General features: G+C 37.8%; 1 protein-coding gene across 2 annotated transcripts in view; it reads right to left on the bottom strand.

The window, feature by feature from the left end:
- Positions 1-18,709, bottom strand: part of COG5 (component of oligomeric golgi complex 5) — a 320,495-nt gene that overhangs the window by 300,299 nt on the left and 1,487 nt on the right. For both annotated transcript variants that reach the window (XM_045494456.1, XM_045494455.1), the window contains exons 2-5: positions 15,182-15,321; positions 10,751-10,808; positions 5,622-5,676; positions 5,451-5,520 (exon numbers count right to left, since the gene is read on the bottom strand). In XM_045494456.1, coding sequence (XP_045350412.1) covers positions 5,451-5,520; positions 5,622-5,676; positions 10,751-10,808; positions 15,182-15,321 — 323 coding nt within the window. The remainder of the gene's footprint in view (positions 1-5,450; positions 5,521-5,621; positions 5,677-10,750; positions 10,809-15,181; positions 15,322-18,709) is intronic.

The raw sequence follows: 18,709 nt of genomic DNA, 5'->3' as shown, positions 1-18,709 counted from the left end.
CTTAAAAATGATTAAGATGGGGTGCCTGGGTGGCTTGGCCAATTAAGCGTCCAACTCTTGATTTCGGCTCAGGTCATGATCACCCGGTCATGAGATGGGGTCCCGTGTCGGGCTCTGTGCTGACAGCATGGAGCCTGCTTGGCATTCTTTCTCTCCCCCTCTCTCTGCCCCTCCCCTGCTCGCACTTTCTCTATCAAAATAAATGAACTTAAAGAAAAAATGTTTCCTGGACAGCAACTCTAACTTACCTGCAAAAGTTAAAGATAATTTCAGACAAAAAAAAAAAGTAACTATAGTTTATATATAGCTTAATGAAAAGCTTGAGTAAGATTTAGATAGAAAGAAGCAATATTAGGAAGACAAAGAAATGTACAGTTACACATCAAATTTGGAGAGTTAGGGGGTAGGAAGTGGAGAAAATTTAATTCCACACTTAGGTGAATTATAGCTCAATAAAGCTATAAAAAACTATGAGTCTGGGGTAAGGTACTGAGAAAGCTGGAAAATCAGGGGAGGTGTAAAGCAGAAAATGGAATTTAAGAGTTTAAGATTTCAGAGGTGAACTGTACAGTCATGGGGGTCGATGAAGATCATAACTGGAGTTAAGAAAGTCAAAGAAGAGTGAGGACAGAATGATGGATGGATGGGTGGATTACTATGGGTACTAAAGCCAGAAACTATCATGTAAAGGCTTTCACTGAAAAGAGAACTGAGCCAGGTCTGTCTTTAGTGAAGGAGGCTGACAGATATAAGTAATATGTAAGGACAAGGGGAAATGGCTTGAGTTAATCCTTTTAATGCACACTTTCATTGCCATTCTCTGGATATGCCCTGCATGCCTCCACCTCCCATGCATTTGTTATATTCTTCTTTCTGACTATAATTCCTTACTCTCATCTTAGCCTACTCAAATCCTAACCTTTAAAACTCATATCAATCCATTCATTCTTAAAGATTTACTTCAAAGCTGTCAACAACCTACTGCTCCTAAGCCCATCTCAAATACCATTTCTTAAGCATTAAACACATCATAAAGCAATCCAACTGCATATAATTTCTTTGTACTCTAAATACTTGTTTATTTTGGCATTTATGTAATTAGTATTTTATTAGGTCATTGTGTAGAGTTATCTTATTTCCTTTAACCATGATATAAACTTTTTCAAAGTACTTCCTCACCCTTCTTTGTACTCTCTGCCATAACTAACACAGTATCTCTCACATGAGATGTTCCCATGGCTTACTAGAAGATCAGGGCTCCTCAGTTATCAACCCATCATTATCTTATCTATGTTCTTTCAAACAATATTGCCATTAAGTCATACTATGTCTACTAACAATATAAAAAGAGCATTTTTTTTTTTTTTTTTTTTTTGGGACAGAGAGAGACAGAGCATGAACAGGGGAGGGGCAGAGAGAGAGGGAGACACAGAATCGGAAACAGGCTCCAGGCTCTGAGCCATCAGCCCAGAGCCCGACGCGGGGCTCGAACTCACGGACCGCAAGATCGTGACCTGGCTGAAGTCGGACGCTTAACCGACTGCGCCACCCAGGCGCCCCGAGCATATTTTTTTTTAAAAAAATCTTCTTTATGCAATTTTCAAACACCTGTTCTATATAAAATGGCAATGAACAGAAAAACAGAATTTTTAAAAAATATAATTTAGTATAGTAACAAAACCAAATATTTTTTTATGTTTGTTTTTGAGAGAGACAGAGAGGCAGAGACACAGCATGAGTGGGGGAGGGGCAGAGAGAGAGGGAGACACAGAATCCAAAGCAGGCTCCAGGCTGTGACCTGCCAGCACAGAACCCAATACAGGGCTCAAACCTATGAACTGTGAGATCATGACCTGAGCCAAAGTCGAAAACTTAACTGACTGAGCCACCCAGGTGCCCCTATTTTTTTTTTTTTTTATGTCTGTCTATTTTTGAGAACGAGAAAGAGAATGCAGGGGAAGGGCAGAGAGAGGAGACACAGGATCTGAAGCAGGCTCTACACCGATAGCAGACAGCCGATGTGGGGCTTGAACTCACGGAAACGCGACATCATGACCTGAGCCAAACCCAGATGCTTAACCGACTGAACCACCCAGGCTCCCCACAAAAACAAATATTTAGAGATAAGTTTAACAAAACTGAAACCACAATGTGAGGCTGAAATTAAACAAGACCTACATACATGTAGATATACCATATTCATGACATGGAAGATGCAATATTGTTAATACATCAATTCTCCCCAAACTGACCTACAGATATAATACATTTCCAGTCAAAATCCTAACCATCTTTTTAGGGGCACTTGGGTGGTTCAGTTGGTTAAGTGTCAGAGTCTTGACATCAGCTCAAGTCATGATTTCATGGTTCATGAGATGAGCCCCACATTGGGGACTCGCTGACAGCATGGAGCTTGCTTGGGATTCTGTGTCTCCCTTTCTCTCTGCCCTTCCCCTGCTCTTTCTCTCTCTCAAAAATAAATACTTAAAAAAATATATTTAAAAATATCCTCAACAGGGGCGCCTGGGCAGCTCAGTTGGTTAAGCATTCGACTTCGGCTCAGGTCATGATCTCATAGTCTGCAGGTTCAAGCCCCATGTCGGGCTCTGGGCTGACAGCCCAGAGCCTGGAGCCTGCTTCAAACTCTGTGTCTCCCTCTCTCTCTGCCCCTCCTCCACTCTCACTCTGTCTCTCAAAAATAAACATTAAAAAGAACTTAAAAATTTAAAAAATCGGGGCGCCTGGGTGGCGCAGTCGGTTAAGCGTCCGACTTCAGCCAGGTCACGATCTCGCGGTCCCTGAGTTCGAGCCCCGCGTCAGGCTCTGGGCTGATGGCTCAGAGCCTGGAGCCTGTTTCCGATTCTGTGTCTCCCTCTCTCTCTCTGCCCCTCCCCCGTTCATGCTGTCTCTCTCTGTCCCAAAAATAAATAAACGTTGAAAAAAAAAAAAAAAAAAAAAAAAATTTAAAAAATCATAAACAGCTTTTTAGTAGAAATTGATGAGCTGATTCTAAAGTTCAGATGGGATTGCAGATACTAAAATGGTATCCTTATTTCAAGATCGTTTGGCTGACAGAAGACTTACTAAAAAGCTTCAGTGATCAAGATAGTGTACAATTAATATAAAGGCAAAAAACTAGATCAACTGAGGAGAGTAAAGAGTCCAGAAATAATCCCACACATACAAAGTCAATTAAGTATTATGAAGGCAACAAAAAAACTGAACAGGGAAAGAAAAGCTGTTTTCAAGAAATGGTGCCAGCAATCCATAAAAGAAAATTTGATAATTTGGACCTGATCAAAATTTATAATTTTTCTGTTTCAAAAGACACCACTTAAAAATAAAAGTCAAGTCATAGACTGGTAGAAATATTTATAAGTCATACACTGGGAAAAAAAAATATTGGCAAATCACATATTGTATCATAATATATAAAAGAAAAGCTCCTAACTGGGTATTTTTCCAAAGAAAACAAAACACTACTTCAAATATATTCACCCCATGTTCACTGGAGCATCATTTTCAATAGCCAAGTGTTCATCAATAGATGAATAAAGAAGAGGTAGTGTGCATACATACACACACAGATATTATGCAGCCATAAAAAGGAATGAGATCCTGACATTGGTAACAAGTTGGATACACCTAGAGGGTAGTATGTTAAGTGAAATAATTCAAACAGAGAAAGACAAGTATCATATGATTTCAATTATATGTGGAATCTAAAAAACCAAATGAAGAAACAGAAAAATCAGAAAGAGACCCATAAATACAGAGAAAAAACTGATGGTTGCCAGAGAAGAGAGGGCTGGGGGTATGGGCAAAATGGGTACACGGGAGTGGGAGGTACAGGCTTCCTGTAATGGACTAAGTCACAGGGATGAAAGGTACAGCATAGAGAATATACTTAGTGGTACTGTAATAGCATTGTATTGTGACAGATGGCAGCTGCCCTTGTAGTGAGCACAGCATAATGTATAGAGTTGTTGAATCACTATGTTGTACACCTGAAAGTAATGAAACATTGTGCATCAACCATTCTTCAACAAAAAAAAACTATAACTTAACAAGATAAACAATCCAATTTTAAAATGCCTAAAAGATATTATAGACTGAATAAATTAAAGATATACTAATGACTAATAAGCACATGAAAAGATACCCAAATCATCATTTAAGAAATGTAAACTAAAATTATAATGAAATACCACTGTATTCGTGGGCTACTAGAATGCCCATAATCAAAGAAGAGAAAATAACAAGTGTTGGTAAGGATGTGTAGACACTGGAGGATGCCTGGGTGGCTCAGTTAGTTAAGCGCCTGACTTGGACTCAAGTCATGATCTTATGGTTCCTAAGTTCGATCCCCGCATGGGACTCTCTGCTGTCAGCACAGAGCCTACTTCGGATCCTCTGTCCCCTTGTCTCTCTGCTCCTCACCCACTCACACGTGCTCTCACTCTCCAAAAATAAACAAACAGTAAAAAAAATAATTTAAAAAAAGGATGTGTCGACACTGGAACCCTCATATATTGCTGATGGGAATATAAAATAGTATAGGCACTTTGGAAAACAACATGGCAGTTCTTTAAAAAATTAAACTTAACATACAACCCATCAATTCCATTTTTAGAAATCTACCTAAGAGAAATGAAAGCACAGGTGCACACAAATACATGTAAGCAAATGTTCATAGTAGCATTATTCAAAAGCCAGTAATGAGAAACAATCCAAATATCCATCAACTGGTGAGTGGATAAACAAAATGTTCTAGCTCCATAAAATAGAACAGAATTCGGCAATTAAAAAAAAAAGAATGGAGGGGCGCCTGGGTGGCTCAGTCAATTAAGCGGCCGACTTCGGCTCAGGTCATGATCTCGCGGTCCGTGAGTTCGAGCCCCATGTCAGGCTCTGTGCTGACAGCTCAGAGCCTGGAGCCTGTTTCAGATTCTGTGTCTCCCTCTCTCTGACCCTCCCCTGTTCATGCTCTGTCTCTCCCTGTCTCAAAAATAAATAAATGTTAAAAAAACATTAAAAAAAAAAAGAAAAAATATCTGGAAAAATAATGGCCATAAAAATAAAATTCTGGTCCAAAACTGAATTTCCTCTATAATACATAAGCACTCCTATTAGAACAACTTATAGGTATGGGTTCCTTCATTTGGCATAAATGCTGGGTTTCTTTCTGCTCTCTACTGAAAAAATAGTTGTGAATATTAATAAATTAGTAAATGATTATACATTGTAGTATTAAGAATGAAAATAATTCACTTGAATAGTTTAGGTTTTTATTTTTTAAATTGCCTATCTTATTTTAAAGCTCTTTAGTATTTCCCCCCTTTTCTCTCATATTCCCCTATTTCCTCAGAATTCATTCTCTTGAAATGTGTTCACTTATAAAAACAAAATGAATAATACAGAGTATTAAAAACTGAAAAGTGACAACCCACCTGAAGTCTTGCAAGTTGTGCAGTGCGGGCTACTATTTTATTGTACGGCTCCACAATTTTTGCTTTCATCCTAAAGGAAAAATAAAGAGAGGAGTAAAAATAAAATCATCTTCAAATATCAATGGTTAAACTTCTTTCCCTTCCACTTATTTACAAAATGAGCAACAGTACCTATCAACAGCTCCCTGTAAAGCGCCAATTCTTGTCTGCATCATCTGAAGAACGCCTAGGAAAACACAATAATTTCCATTACTTTACAAAGTTCCAAGGGCTCCAATAGGGCAAAAGAATTATATTAAAAGAAAAAAATTCATACATACATACAGAAAAACTTCAATTTTTCCTGCCACCATCATAACCTAAGCAACCAATCAATATCTTTTACCTGTACTATTGTTAAAGCCTCTAACTATCCCCCCCCTTCCAATCCTTGTTCCACTAAATAAGTGTGACAAGGAATGCAGAGTGACTGTTTAAGGAGCATAGGGTTTTCCACTTGGGGTGATGAAAAAGTTCTGAAACTACACAGTAATGGCTGCACAACATCGTAAATGTAATTAATGCTGCTAAATTACATACTTTAAAATGGTGAAGTTTCGTGTTAATGTGCATTTTATCTATAACTACAAAAGAAGACGACTAAGTGATCTTTAAAGGTGCAAATTGTATACAATATTCCCTGTTAAAACTCTTCCTTGGTCTCCCTTTTTCTCCCATGTCAAAACTGAAGTCCACAGCTTCGTTTACAAAGCCCTGTACTATCTGGAAATGGTGTACTTTCTCTCCAACACCCAACCCCACCCTCAAGTTCCTACTGGATAAACACCTACTGTTTGTCAAACCTCGCCCTAACAGGCACAAATACTAAAAGATCCCCCATCTAACTTAGATTCTCTCATTATTTTCTTCTACAGCATACATTTCCTTCATGGCACTAATCACATCAGGTAATTATATATCCGGCTGTATATCTGTTTAATGTTTTACTATCTAACTATAAATTCCTGGGCCTTAGGGAAAGTATACTTTTCATTCAGTACTGCATGACCTGAGCCTAATGCAGACTACTTCCGATGGCAATATTTGTTAAATTAATTACAAACTAGGTAAATAATACACATGGACAGCAAGGACAGCATTGCCTTTAACTCTCAATATACACAAAGTAATAAAGAACTTTTTAACATAACTGTAGAAATATTTTCATGAAGAAGGATCTTAAATTTTACTACTTTATGGACCTAAAAATAAGCTTTTCAATATTACAGTTTTAATTATTTTGAACTCCATTCTTTAAAACTGTTTCTATGTTTAGTTTTAAAACATAATATTCTAAATAAACTTAGGTACAGAATGCTGTCATGTATTAGATGAAGTAATACTAGAATAAGCATTACCAGCATACAAATATGCTTTAATATGGCTCGGTCCAACAGAATCCCCTCTGGACCCAAGGATTCTCATTTTTCTGCTGGTTTTATGTCTTACTGATCTTAAACCTCCAGGAATAAGCTGCCCTTGTTATCAACACTTCCTTATTCTCTCCACCACCCACTCTCCAACAGACTTTCATAATACTCGACCAAAATACATCTTATCAAGGTCACCAGAAATCTCCAACATGCCAAATTCTATTGTCAGTTCTGTCTTTATCTTGTTCCAATTCTCAGAAATTCACAACAGTTTTTTTTTTTTTTTAATGTTTTATTTATTGTAGAGAGAGACAGAGTATGAGCAAGGGAGGGGCAGAGAGAGAGCAGGACACAGAATCCGAAGCAGGTTCCAGGCTCTGAGCTGTCAGCACAGAGCCCAATGCGGGGCTCGAACTCACAAGCAGTGAGATCATGACCTGAGCCGAAGTCGGATGCTTAACCGACTGAGCCACCCAGGCGCCCCAGAAATTCACAACACAGTTAAACCACTCCCTCCCTAAAACATTTCTTTTCTCTAGGCTTCCAAGTCATCACACTCCCTAGGTTTCTTCTTATTAGCTGCTCCTACTCCTCCTGTGTTTGAGTTCTACTCCAAGATTTAATCCTCATTTTCTCTTTTCTATCTACGTATCTCTTAGGGAATTCACCCAACCCCAATGTTTTAAATACTATCTATTCAATAAAATACCAATTTTATACACACATATCCATACATATGTACAAATGTCTACAGAGATTTTCTATCTGCGTGTGTGTGCACACATATATATGTATACAGATATATACATACACACATACACAAATATATATATGCAAATATACACACACACACACATATATATACACACAGATATGTGTATACACACACACACACACACACACACACACACACACACACACCTGGCCCCTCAACTTTCTTATGTCAAATTTAAGACGCCCAAGATAACTTCTGCCCTCCCCACCCTATCAAAGTCACAATCTTCTCCATTCTAACCCAGCTCAGTTACCCATACCATCATCTATCCAATTTTTCAGACTAAAAAATAAGGAATCAAACTTGGTGACTTCTTTCCCTCAGCCCTTTCATCTCCCATCAATAAATTCTATCAGCTCTGCCCCCATTTTATCCCACCCACTTCCCTGTCTTTCCATCTACCACTCTAATCCAATGCACCATCAACTCTACTCTTCTAGCATCTTCTAAATTGCTACCCCTGATTTTACTGTTACTTTCCTATAGAACCACCAGAGAAAACTTTTATAGCATTAATCTCATTACATCATGTCCCTAATAAAAACCCTCCAATGGTTTACTACTGCGTTTAAAACGAAAATCAAAATTCCTTTCTAAGAACCTCATGTACGATTCTCTTCCCCACTCATTAAACTCCACTCATACGGGCCTTCTCTCTGCCCCTTGTACATCCCAAGCTCATTCCTACCTTCCCATTTATTCCTCTCTCAACTTTCAACACTCTTCTCCCCAGATTTTTATGTGGTGGTTGTTTCTACCATTCAATGCTCGGTTCAAACATCATCTTCTCAAAAGGGCCTTCCCTGACCATCCTAATAAGGGACTCCCCTTCCTCCATACCGTCATCCATTTATTTTCTTTGTAGGACTTACAGTTATCTGAATTTGTCTATTTTCTTCATCTGCTTCTCCACATTAGAACATAAGTCCCATAAGAACAGTGACTTTGTCTGCTGTTCACAGGTGCCTGGTACCTAAACAAGTTCTAAATTACTGTTTGAGTGGACAAATGAATGAGGGAATGAGGATATCTCTTTTTAATAAAATAGGGTTAATTAAATATACTTCTAAATTCCATAAGAACAAAGACTCTGTCAGAGCTGTCTGGAACCTAGCAAATTCTCAACTAATATTTCAATGAATAAATGAGGGGCACCTGGGTGGCTCAGCTGGTTAAGCAGCCGACTTCAGCTCAGGTCATCATATCATGGTTTGTGAGTTCAAGCCCCGCATCAGGTTCTGAGCTGTCAAGCTCAGAGCCTAGTGCCTGCTTCAGATTCTATGTCTCCCTCTCTCTCTGCCCCTCCCCTGCTCGTGCTTTGTCTTGGTCTCTCAAAAAAATGAATAAATGTTAAAAAAAAAAAAGTTTAATATAAAAATATATGATTAAATGAATGAAAAATGAATAAGAGGGGACTTTTAATAAAATAGGTTCAATAAATGTAATTCCAAACTACTTAGGTGGCAAAAATCTTCAATATTTGGGGGAAAAATTAGATGAAGTAGAAGTTGGTATAACACTTGTTTTCCAAAACATATCACACTTTTCAGTATCTCAACATTCTAATAAGTGTTTAGAAATACACATCATGCCAAAAGGAACACTAATTCAGACTTTGACGTTTTATGTTCAAATAATCTGGAGAAGATTCTTAGATTATCACAGGAACTCCGAGAAGGCTGCCTTTGTACTTCAAACACTCATCTAATGGACAGTCATTCTAACTCAGTCTAACAGTATATTTTAAATGCTATAATCTGAAAAGCTTTTTGGGGAAAACAAGCACATTATGGACCAAAATGTATATCAGAATAGAAGAATATAAGAAAAAGAAGTACTTCTGCTGCGAGGATTCATCTACACCTATATAGACTCACAATCAATGCACTACCATGCCATCCTTATGGGTTTTACAAATGAAAAAAATCATTTACCACTTATTTTTAAAAAATCACCATTAATACAGGATATTATTTACTTGCTTCCAGAAACACCTAAAATGAGATTAAAAATAATTTCTAATAGTAAGTGGTCACTACTTAGAGCTTCTTAGCTTTCCCAAGAACATAGTCTGATATCTATCTTAAATATTCAAACAACAAACTATTATTTCCCCAAATACTAAGTTCTTCATCATGACGTCTGGGAAACAACGTACCTACTGACAGTAAGTGAATACCTCTGAGTTCATAAGCAGCACTGGGGGAAGCATTAAATATTGTATCACAAAAAAACATATCCTTCCTCCTCAAGAGTTCAATCAACATAGGGAAAATCACCTAGTTTTCTTTTGATGTGCAATGATTAATAATACTAATCACAAGTGACAATGTAAAACGTGATTATTAACATTCCATACTTTGTGCACCTGGGACTCTTGATCTTGGGATCGTGAGTTTGAGTTTTATGCTAAATGTGGAGATTACTTAAATAAACAAATTTAAGGAAAATTCCATATTTATAAGATGTAGTTTAATTCAATCAAGAGAGGAGGAAAATTCACAAAAGACTTAGCCAATCAAAAATAGTAAGACTTACAAAAATAAAAATTCCCTGTTATTATTATTCTATTATGCTTGCACTGAAAAGAGTTTCAAAGAAAGCCAAATATAAGGAAAGCATTCAAGCCTACTTCTATTACTTACTCTGGTGGTATTGATGTTTTTGTTAATTAACAATTTTCTAACTGTTAATTTTATGAGAGGCACTAAATATGTGCCAGGAATTGTTCTAAGCATTTTTCTAACTCACTTCACCCTCAAAATAACACCATGTAGGTACATATTAATACTCCTCCTTTACGGATAAAAGTGAAGCACACAAAGGTGAAATAACTTGTCCATGGTCACACATTTATTAAGTGCCAAAGCAAGGTTTTGAACTCAGTTTAGCTCCGAGGTCAGCAAAGTTTTATTAAAGTTTTGTTGGAACACGCCACATTCATTTTCATATTATCTGGCTGCTCTCACTCCGGAAGAGCAGAGTTCAGTAGCTGCAACAGAGGTGGTATGGCCTGCAAAGTCTCAAACATTTACTATCCGACCCTTAACAATAAAAGTTAGCTAACCCCTGGTCTAGCTCAATCTAATTTATAGTACTTAATGGAAACATACCTTCCAAAGACTCAATCCCAGTTGCTTGTGCTAATAAATCTTCATGTCTTGCAACAACCTGAAAATCAAGAATTTGCTCTAAGTATTAGGTATTTTTCTTTGTAACCACAATGTAGAATTAAAGGTCTCCCTTCATATAGGAAGGCCCAAACACTAACACAAAAGAATAAAATACAGATTAAAAGGAGTGTTTGAAAGGAGTTATTAGCAGACAGACAAACATGCTTATAGTTTGATATAAAGCCAAAAAGACACAACCTTTTCACCAGTCCTTTTCTTTCCTAATGGGAAGTACAAATAGAGCTGTGCCAAAATTGAAAAACAAAACAAAACAAAACCTATTCTTGCCATGCTTTTATATGCTTTCCCTGTAAAGAATGTTTTCAAACATTAGGTTCTCTTAGTTTCAGTTGTTTTTTTTAAGGTTCTCTTAATTCTTGAACTTAATTCAGCATCATCAAGACCACATTCTTTTTTTAATTTAAAAAAAAAATTTTTTTAATGTTTATTCACTTTTCAAGAGACAGAGAAAGACATAGTGCGAGCCAGGGAGGGGCAGAGAGAGAGAGGGAGACACAGAATCTGAATCTGAGCTGTCAGCACAGAGCCTGACACAGGGCTTGAACTCACAGACCGCAAGATCATGACCTGAGCTAAAGTCGGACGCTTAACTGAGCCACCCAGGTGCCCTAAGGCCACATTCTAATCGGAAAAGATAACGCGGAGTCACTACCCACCTATCCCTGAACATCTCTCTGCTTTCAGTTTCCGAAGGTCACAGAAAATCCTCTTCCTTGCACATGACTGATATTTTTATGAAATTTAAGGCAGTGTGAACCATCACATGAAAAAACCAAAAAGGTTAAGAGTTAAAAGCCACATGCAAGAGATTCCTAGAAACATTAAGAAACCCTTCATCTCTAGAATAATGCAAGAATCCTTACCATTTTGTACCTTTTCAATTCCAATGAATAAGAAGTTCCACAAGAAGGCTGTAAACTGAAGCTCCTAGTCAGCAAAAATTCATTCACTGGAACCCCTATATTGTCCTCCATTTTGTCCTGCTTCAGTTATCACTGTTTTCTATCATGTCCCTTTCTATCACATGCTTCTGAAATTACTTTCGGTCTCCTACATCTCTTAAGATTGCCAGAATATGGGGCGCCTGGGTGGCTTGGTCGGTTGAGCGTCCGACTTCGGCTCAGGTCATGATCTCACGGTCGGTGGGTTCGAGCCCCACGTCGGGCTCTGTGCTGACAGCTCAGAGCCTGGAGCCTGTTTCAGATTCTGTGTCTCCCTCTCTCTCAGCCCCTCCCCTGTTCATGCTCTGTTTCTCTCTGTCTCAAAAATAAATAAACGTTAAAAAACATTTAAAAAAAAAAAAAAAAAAAAAGATTGCCAGAATATGTCTGAATTTTCCCCAGTCCACTAATAGGGCCATCAATGTGTCGTCCATCCTAACAAGACTAATTTTAATTCTCCGCTCTTCTTTTTCCTGTGTGAAAAATACTATACTTTCAGAAACTCCTCTGCCACCAGCTGGATGAATTTCCAAGAGAGCTGGGAGACAGAAAAGAAAGGAAAGCTACTTTCCTGTTACTGATTCAGCTAGTAATAAGCAAGGTCCTGAGACCTGAGAATTTAGAGACATTTGGAATAGCCATATCAATCATTCCAAAAGTTCATCACCAGATACCTACAGGTGGAATTTTAGCACTGGCATGGGAGTGCCAGGCCTTTGCATTGCATCTATGAAGGTAGATCCTTCAACTCAGTCCACCGGCTGATTTCATAATCATCTAATTCTCCGTATTAAACATTTTCCTGCTTTACATAACTAGAGTGGTTTCTGTGTCCTATCCTACGCCCCAACGAGTACGTACTTCACCACATCTACTGTTAGTTTAATCATCTCAGTGGTATTTTAAATTTTTTTATGGGTTTAGTTAGAATTATCCCAATTTTGCTTCTGCAGAAAAACAATTACAACAGGTTCAGATGTCATACTAGTATTCTACTTCATATCCCAAACTACTATCCGTGTAACCTGCCCCCTCTAAGAGATGTTAAATACATTTTTAGTTTTTTGTGATTCCTGCAGAGAAGGTACTACATGCAAGGAACAAAGAAAATACCAACCATATTACTCAGCCACAAGGAGAATGAAATCTTGCCATTTGCAACTAGGTGGATGGAGCCAGAGAGTATTATGCCAAGCGAACCAAGTCAGTCAGAGAAAGACAAATACCATATGATGTCCCTCATATGTGGAATTTAAGGAACAAAACAGATGAACATGGGGGGAGGGGGGGAAGAGAGGCAAACCAGGAAACAGACTCTTAACTAGAGAGAAAAAACTGAGACTTCCTGGAAGGGAAGAGGGTGGGGGGATGGGCTAAACAGGTGATGGGTATTAATGAGTATACCTGTGATGAGCACTGGGTGTTGTATGGAACTGATGAATCACTAAATTCTACACCTGAAACTAATATTACACTAATATTACACTAATTCTACACCTGAAACTAATATTATGTTAACTAATTGGAATTTAAGTAAAAATTTGGGAAAAAAAGAAAGTACCAACCACAAAAAAGAAGAATTTCAGGCGCTCTTACAAAAAGTCATCCCTGAGAACTCTAGGCGGAGTTAAGTGCATTCTCCCCTGCTTTTATGAAAGCTTCGTACTACTCGAAACAAAACAGGCATCATTTGCCTGTTATTGTTTCTGTCTGTATCTGCTACTGGTCTGTGAGTCTTTGGAGAGCTGAGAAATATGTTCACTTTTCTGTCTCCACAGCCTAATGCAAATCCTGACAATTTAAAGTGTTTTATAGGGGCGCTTGGGTGGCTCAGTTGGTTAAGTGGCCGACTTCGGCTCAGGTCATGATCTCGCAGTCTGTGAGTTTGAGCCCTGAGTCAGGCTCTGTGCTGATAGCTCAGAGCCTGGAGCCTGCTTCTGTTTCTGTGTCTCTCTCTCTCTCTCTCTCTCTCTGCCCCTCCCCCATTTGCACTCTGTCTCTCTCTTTCAAAAATGAATAAATGTTTAAAAAAAGTGTTTTATAAATATTTGTCAATAAATTTTGAACTCCAATTATATAATCAAAGTTAAAATGACCTTAAAAGTCATCTCAGTCCTGAGTAGTCCTAACTACTCTTAATTGATAAAGTACAACACAAAAAATTTAAGTGAACGTGCTTCATGCTACACGAGATCTAAGTTTCCTGGTAAACAGTCCATTTATTCACGTACTTGTTCATTCATTTAAATATTTATTAAGTGCCTACTCAACAAACAAAAACCAACAACTAGGCAGTATACCATAAACCTCCTATAAAAATTACAGAATTGTAAAAGAGAAAGGAACCTTCAAGATCTACTAGAATCTCTTCCTCCTTATTCATTCCAACCCATTTAATAGATTTTCTTTTTTAAATTTTTTTTTTTTAATGTTTATTTATTTTTGAGACAGAGAGAGACAGAGCATGAACGGGGGAGGGGCAGAGAGAGAGGGAGACACAGAACTGGAAGCAGGCTCCAGGCTCTGAGCCATCAGCCCAGAGCCCGATGCGGGGCTCGAACTCACGGACTGTGAGATCGTGACCTGAGCTGAAGTCGGACGCTTAACCGACTGAGCCACCCAGGCGCCCCAATAGATTTTCTTTTTAAAAGCAAAACTCATGGGGCACCTTGGCAGCTCAGTCGGCTGAGCATCTGACTCCAGCTCAGGTCATGATCTCTCATGGGGTTGGAGCCCTGTGTCGGGCTCTGTGCTGAGAGCTCAGAGCCTGGAGCCTGCTTCAGATTCTGCGTGTCTGTCTGTCTGTCTGTCTCTCTCTCTCTCTCTCTGCGCCCCTCCCCAACTCACACTCTGTGTCTCTCTCTCAAAAATAAACATTAAAAAAAAAAAAATTTTTTTAAAGCAAAACTCAAGACATTAAGTGATCTAAAAGGGAACCTATTCCTGAGATTAGAACCTATCTCCTAATTCTCCATTTTGTGTTTTATCTACCAGAAATTTATCACCTTTCTGTAATTACAGCATAATGGTACACTTTGTGTTCATAAAGTGGGAACTGTCAATGTGAACACCCAATTTTTCCTACTCACACTGTTCTACTCCCATAATTCCATTTTCTATTATTTTTATCAAATGCTTCCTATTTTTGCCCACCTATATTCATTGCACATCAGTTAAGGTGGTGAAAACAAAGTAGGAACAAAAGCTTTTGGAGAGGGGGATATGTTGGTTTTTCATCTAACAAAAAGTAGTTTACAGAAAACTTTTTAAACACATGCTTCAAAAAAGAAGCCACACTGGTTACGTTATACATCTGTTCATTTAAATATGCAGTTAGATTAAATAATAAAAAGATTGCAAAATGGTAAATTATCACTTTTGGCTGAATGATCCAGAAGATTGGAAATACCTGTAAGTGTAGTTCTTTATCCAACTGACTGATTCCTTGGGCAAGTTTTGCTAGTTGTTCCGCAATTACAGCTTGATGAATAGACTGGGAAGTATAAGTCTTCACATCAAAGTCTTCATTTAAAAAATCACTGTAACACTCTAGGGGAAAAAATAAGGAAAAGTCTTTATTAATTATACCGCACTAAAGCACAGATATTAGACAACAGAACAATTACACCCACAGATAACATACACCAAGAACTGGTGTACATGCTTCTGTTGTAAATGAGGAGGGGGAAGCAACAACAGAAGAGAGTGGAAATACTGGTGGAGAGCATACTGTGCCATACAATGACCTCAGCACTTTAAACATGTTAACTCATTGAATCCTCACACAACCCTGTTGGAACCATCATTTCCCTCATTTCACAGATGAAGAGACAGGTAAAGAAGGGGCATGCAACTTGTCCAACTTGTCTCAGATTTGTATCCGGGCAGTCTAGTTGCACAGCCCACACTCTGAACCACTACATTACACTGCTAAAAGTTAACTTTTATCGGGGAGTTGGAAGGAAAATATGAAGTAGAAGATTAAAAATTAACAACTACAGCCTTTAATGCAAGAAAACAAGGTCACCAACAACAGGAAAATTTACCACATTTGATATTTATGGCCTCCGATATCTCTAAATCGATGCACAAATATTATCATAATAAAGTGGATCTGGAATTTTAATAGAAATTGGCAAATACAAACTTACTGGTATCACCGAAATTAAGGATTTATGAGCAAAATAAGTAAATGGAAAAAGAGACTATATTCAAAACAAACCCTTCATCAACAGGAAAAAGAAGTGATACTAGATGTTAAGAAGATATCTTTCTGTAGTGAAACTCAAAAATGGAAATAATTAGGAGTTAAAAATAATTATGTAGAAGTAAGCTCAGTGTAGATATAAAACTGCTGTCTTCCACTCATATAGTGGATATAAGACTACCCTGACAGAGATTATAAAATTAGCCAAAAGAACAGAGTCCATACAAGAAAGCTTCAATTGTCTATTTCCACTCTAACGTATGCTCCATGAGGGCAAGGGCTTTGTTTTGTTTACTACCGCATCCTTAGAGTCTGAACAATGCGTGATATGTGGTTGGATTCTGGTAGAAGGAATGACTTTATATTTCAGTTGGAAGTATTATTCTGCAAAAAGCAAAGACTCTTTCTTGACTACTCTCAAAGAAAAACTGCTACTTTTGCCTTAATTCTGGGAACCCCATTTCCCTCCAGTTTGCCAAGTAGTTTTCAGAATTAAGGATCCTGCTAGGCAGCAAAGTGGAGAAAGCTACTCCGATAAAGAGTGACGGTTTAGAGTCAGCAAATGCCACAGCGTATTGAGAAATAAGGGGAATGCTGACTTCAGTGTGTCTCGAGCACATGGTGGGAAAGAATGAGAGAGTCAAGGTTCCAAAGGAAGGTTGGGGGCAGTTAAAAAAGACTGGTAACATCTCTAAAATGTTCAGACTATATCCCATTGAGGTAAAAGATAAGAAAGAGCACTGTCAGCTCTGTTTTAGTTTCCAGCAGCAGTATGGAGGGTGATTGAAAAGGGATTAGTCACACAGCAGTGTACTGGAGCTGGCTCAGACTGGCTCCTTTAAGAGCCAATTATTAAATTTTCAGGAATTGTGTGAGCCAGCAGACATCACAGGTATCTGAAAACTGACCATGGTGAGAGTATTTATACCACGGAAATTGGCATACACTACAAAACCAGGGCTTCCCCTCTTTTACCAGAAAGCTGGTTTACCAGCTCACTCATGTATTACATGAGTAACACATGCTCTATTAGAGTTACAGAGGCCAGTAAGATGCTGTGTTAACAGCCCAAGAGACATGATGAAGGCCTAAGACAATGGCAATAAAAACGTCAATAAAGTGACTAGTTTGACAAATATTCAGACACTATAATGTGTGAGACTTAGTGACAAGCTGAAGACGGGTGATTAGGTAGAGCAAGAAATAAAAGGATGATTCCCAAGATTCTCGGCCAAGTAACTAACATACAGAATTCAGCTGTGCGTTAAGCTGGACCACTAGCCATCTTTGTGTAAAGATAAAAATGAACATATTACTTCAAGGAACTCACAATCTATATGGGAAACAAGCACAAATCTAACTAACCACATACAATTAATGTGAAGATTAAAGGGGTAAAAAAAAAAAAAAAAGTACTTTCACTTTTTCACATATAGCACCTGAACTATTTGTTCATATTTAACTTTTTGTATGTAAAACTAGTCATGCCTGTTCACCATCAAGATAGAAATGTCCAGTAGACAATAATTCTATAGCTGAGAAATAAGAATCATGTGTATTTGTATGCATCCATATTAATTCTGAAACCATGAAAAAAAAAAAAAAAACCCAGATGGTTTAGAATAAATTTTAGAATGCACAAAAAAAGGGAAATGGAGAAGACTGAGTTAGAAGCCAGGAAAACACCAAAAATTTGGAAGTAGATGGAGAAAATGAAAGCAATCAAAGGGACTAAGGAGCATTCAAAGAGAAAGAAAAACAAGGAAGAATGGCAAAGGATGGTTTAGAGAGAGTGGAAAGTAGTGTCAAAGACCTTAAAAAGATAAAATACAGCAAAAGCTGAGTAGTGGCTACTGGACTTGTCCTTCAGGAGAAAAGCCATATAATGCTTCTCTTTTATACCTATCTCATTCCTACAGGAGGCACATCAGAAACACCCCAGAAATTATTCAAACTATGCATCTGCTCACCAATCCTATCAATCTTACCCTCTACCACTGGCAGATTCTTTACATAATGAAGCACTGTTATGGACAGAAAATGTTTAATTTTTTAGTAATGTTGAAGAGAATGGGTGGAGTGAACCACTGAATTAGGAGCACATTGAAGAAGACAAGCAACTAAATACCTGGAAAAAAGAACCCTTAAAGAATTAGGAATTTTTTTTAAAGCATAGAACTCACAAGTCACATGACAAGTATTTAAAGAAAAGAGTCAAATCCTTTTTAAAAGTTTAAGTAAGATAGGACCAAAGTGTCCATTTAATTTATTCACAAGGAGGTAATCAGAGACCTTGGCAAAGAGATTTCAATGGCATAGAATGAGGGTGACTGGGTCTTTGAAGAGACAGGGAAAAAAATCCAGAGCACAGGAGGAAGGACTGTCCTCAGAAGCAGAAATTCCACTTGTACTGTAATTGGAAATACAAGGGGAAAAGAAAGGACAGTTACAAGGTTAGGTTTAATGGAAAAAAATGGAGGAAGCTCACATCTGATGGATGATCTTTCATTCAGGAAAGTTTAAAGACATTTGTTGAACTTGAAAGAAGAGGTTTGAAAGGGTAAGATTTAAAATAATCACTGTGGAAGATGGAAAAAAGAACTAAATAGTACAATACAGAAGGCAAAATTAAGGACTATTTACCCTTTAAAAACTGATTACAATTCCAGAATGCATCCTACTGAAATATATACCTATGCCTGATATGTGTTGTTTCTTCCACTTCTTCAC

This window comes from Leopardus geoffroyi, chromosome A2, assembly GCF_018350155.1.
Source record: "Leopardus geoffroyi isolate Oge1 chromosome A2, O.geoffroyi_Oge1_pat1.0, whole genome shotgun sequence".
NCBI lineage: Eukaryota > Metazoa > Chordata > Mammalia > Carnivora > Felidae > Leopardus > Leopardus geoffroyi.
This window is presented reverse-complemented; position numbering and strand designations above follow the sequence as displayed.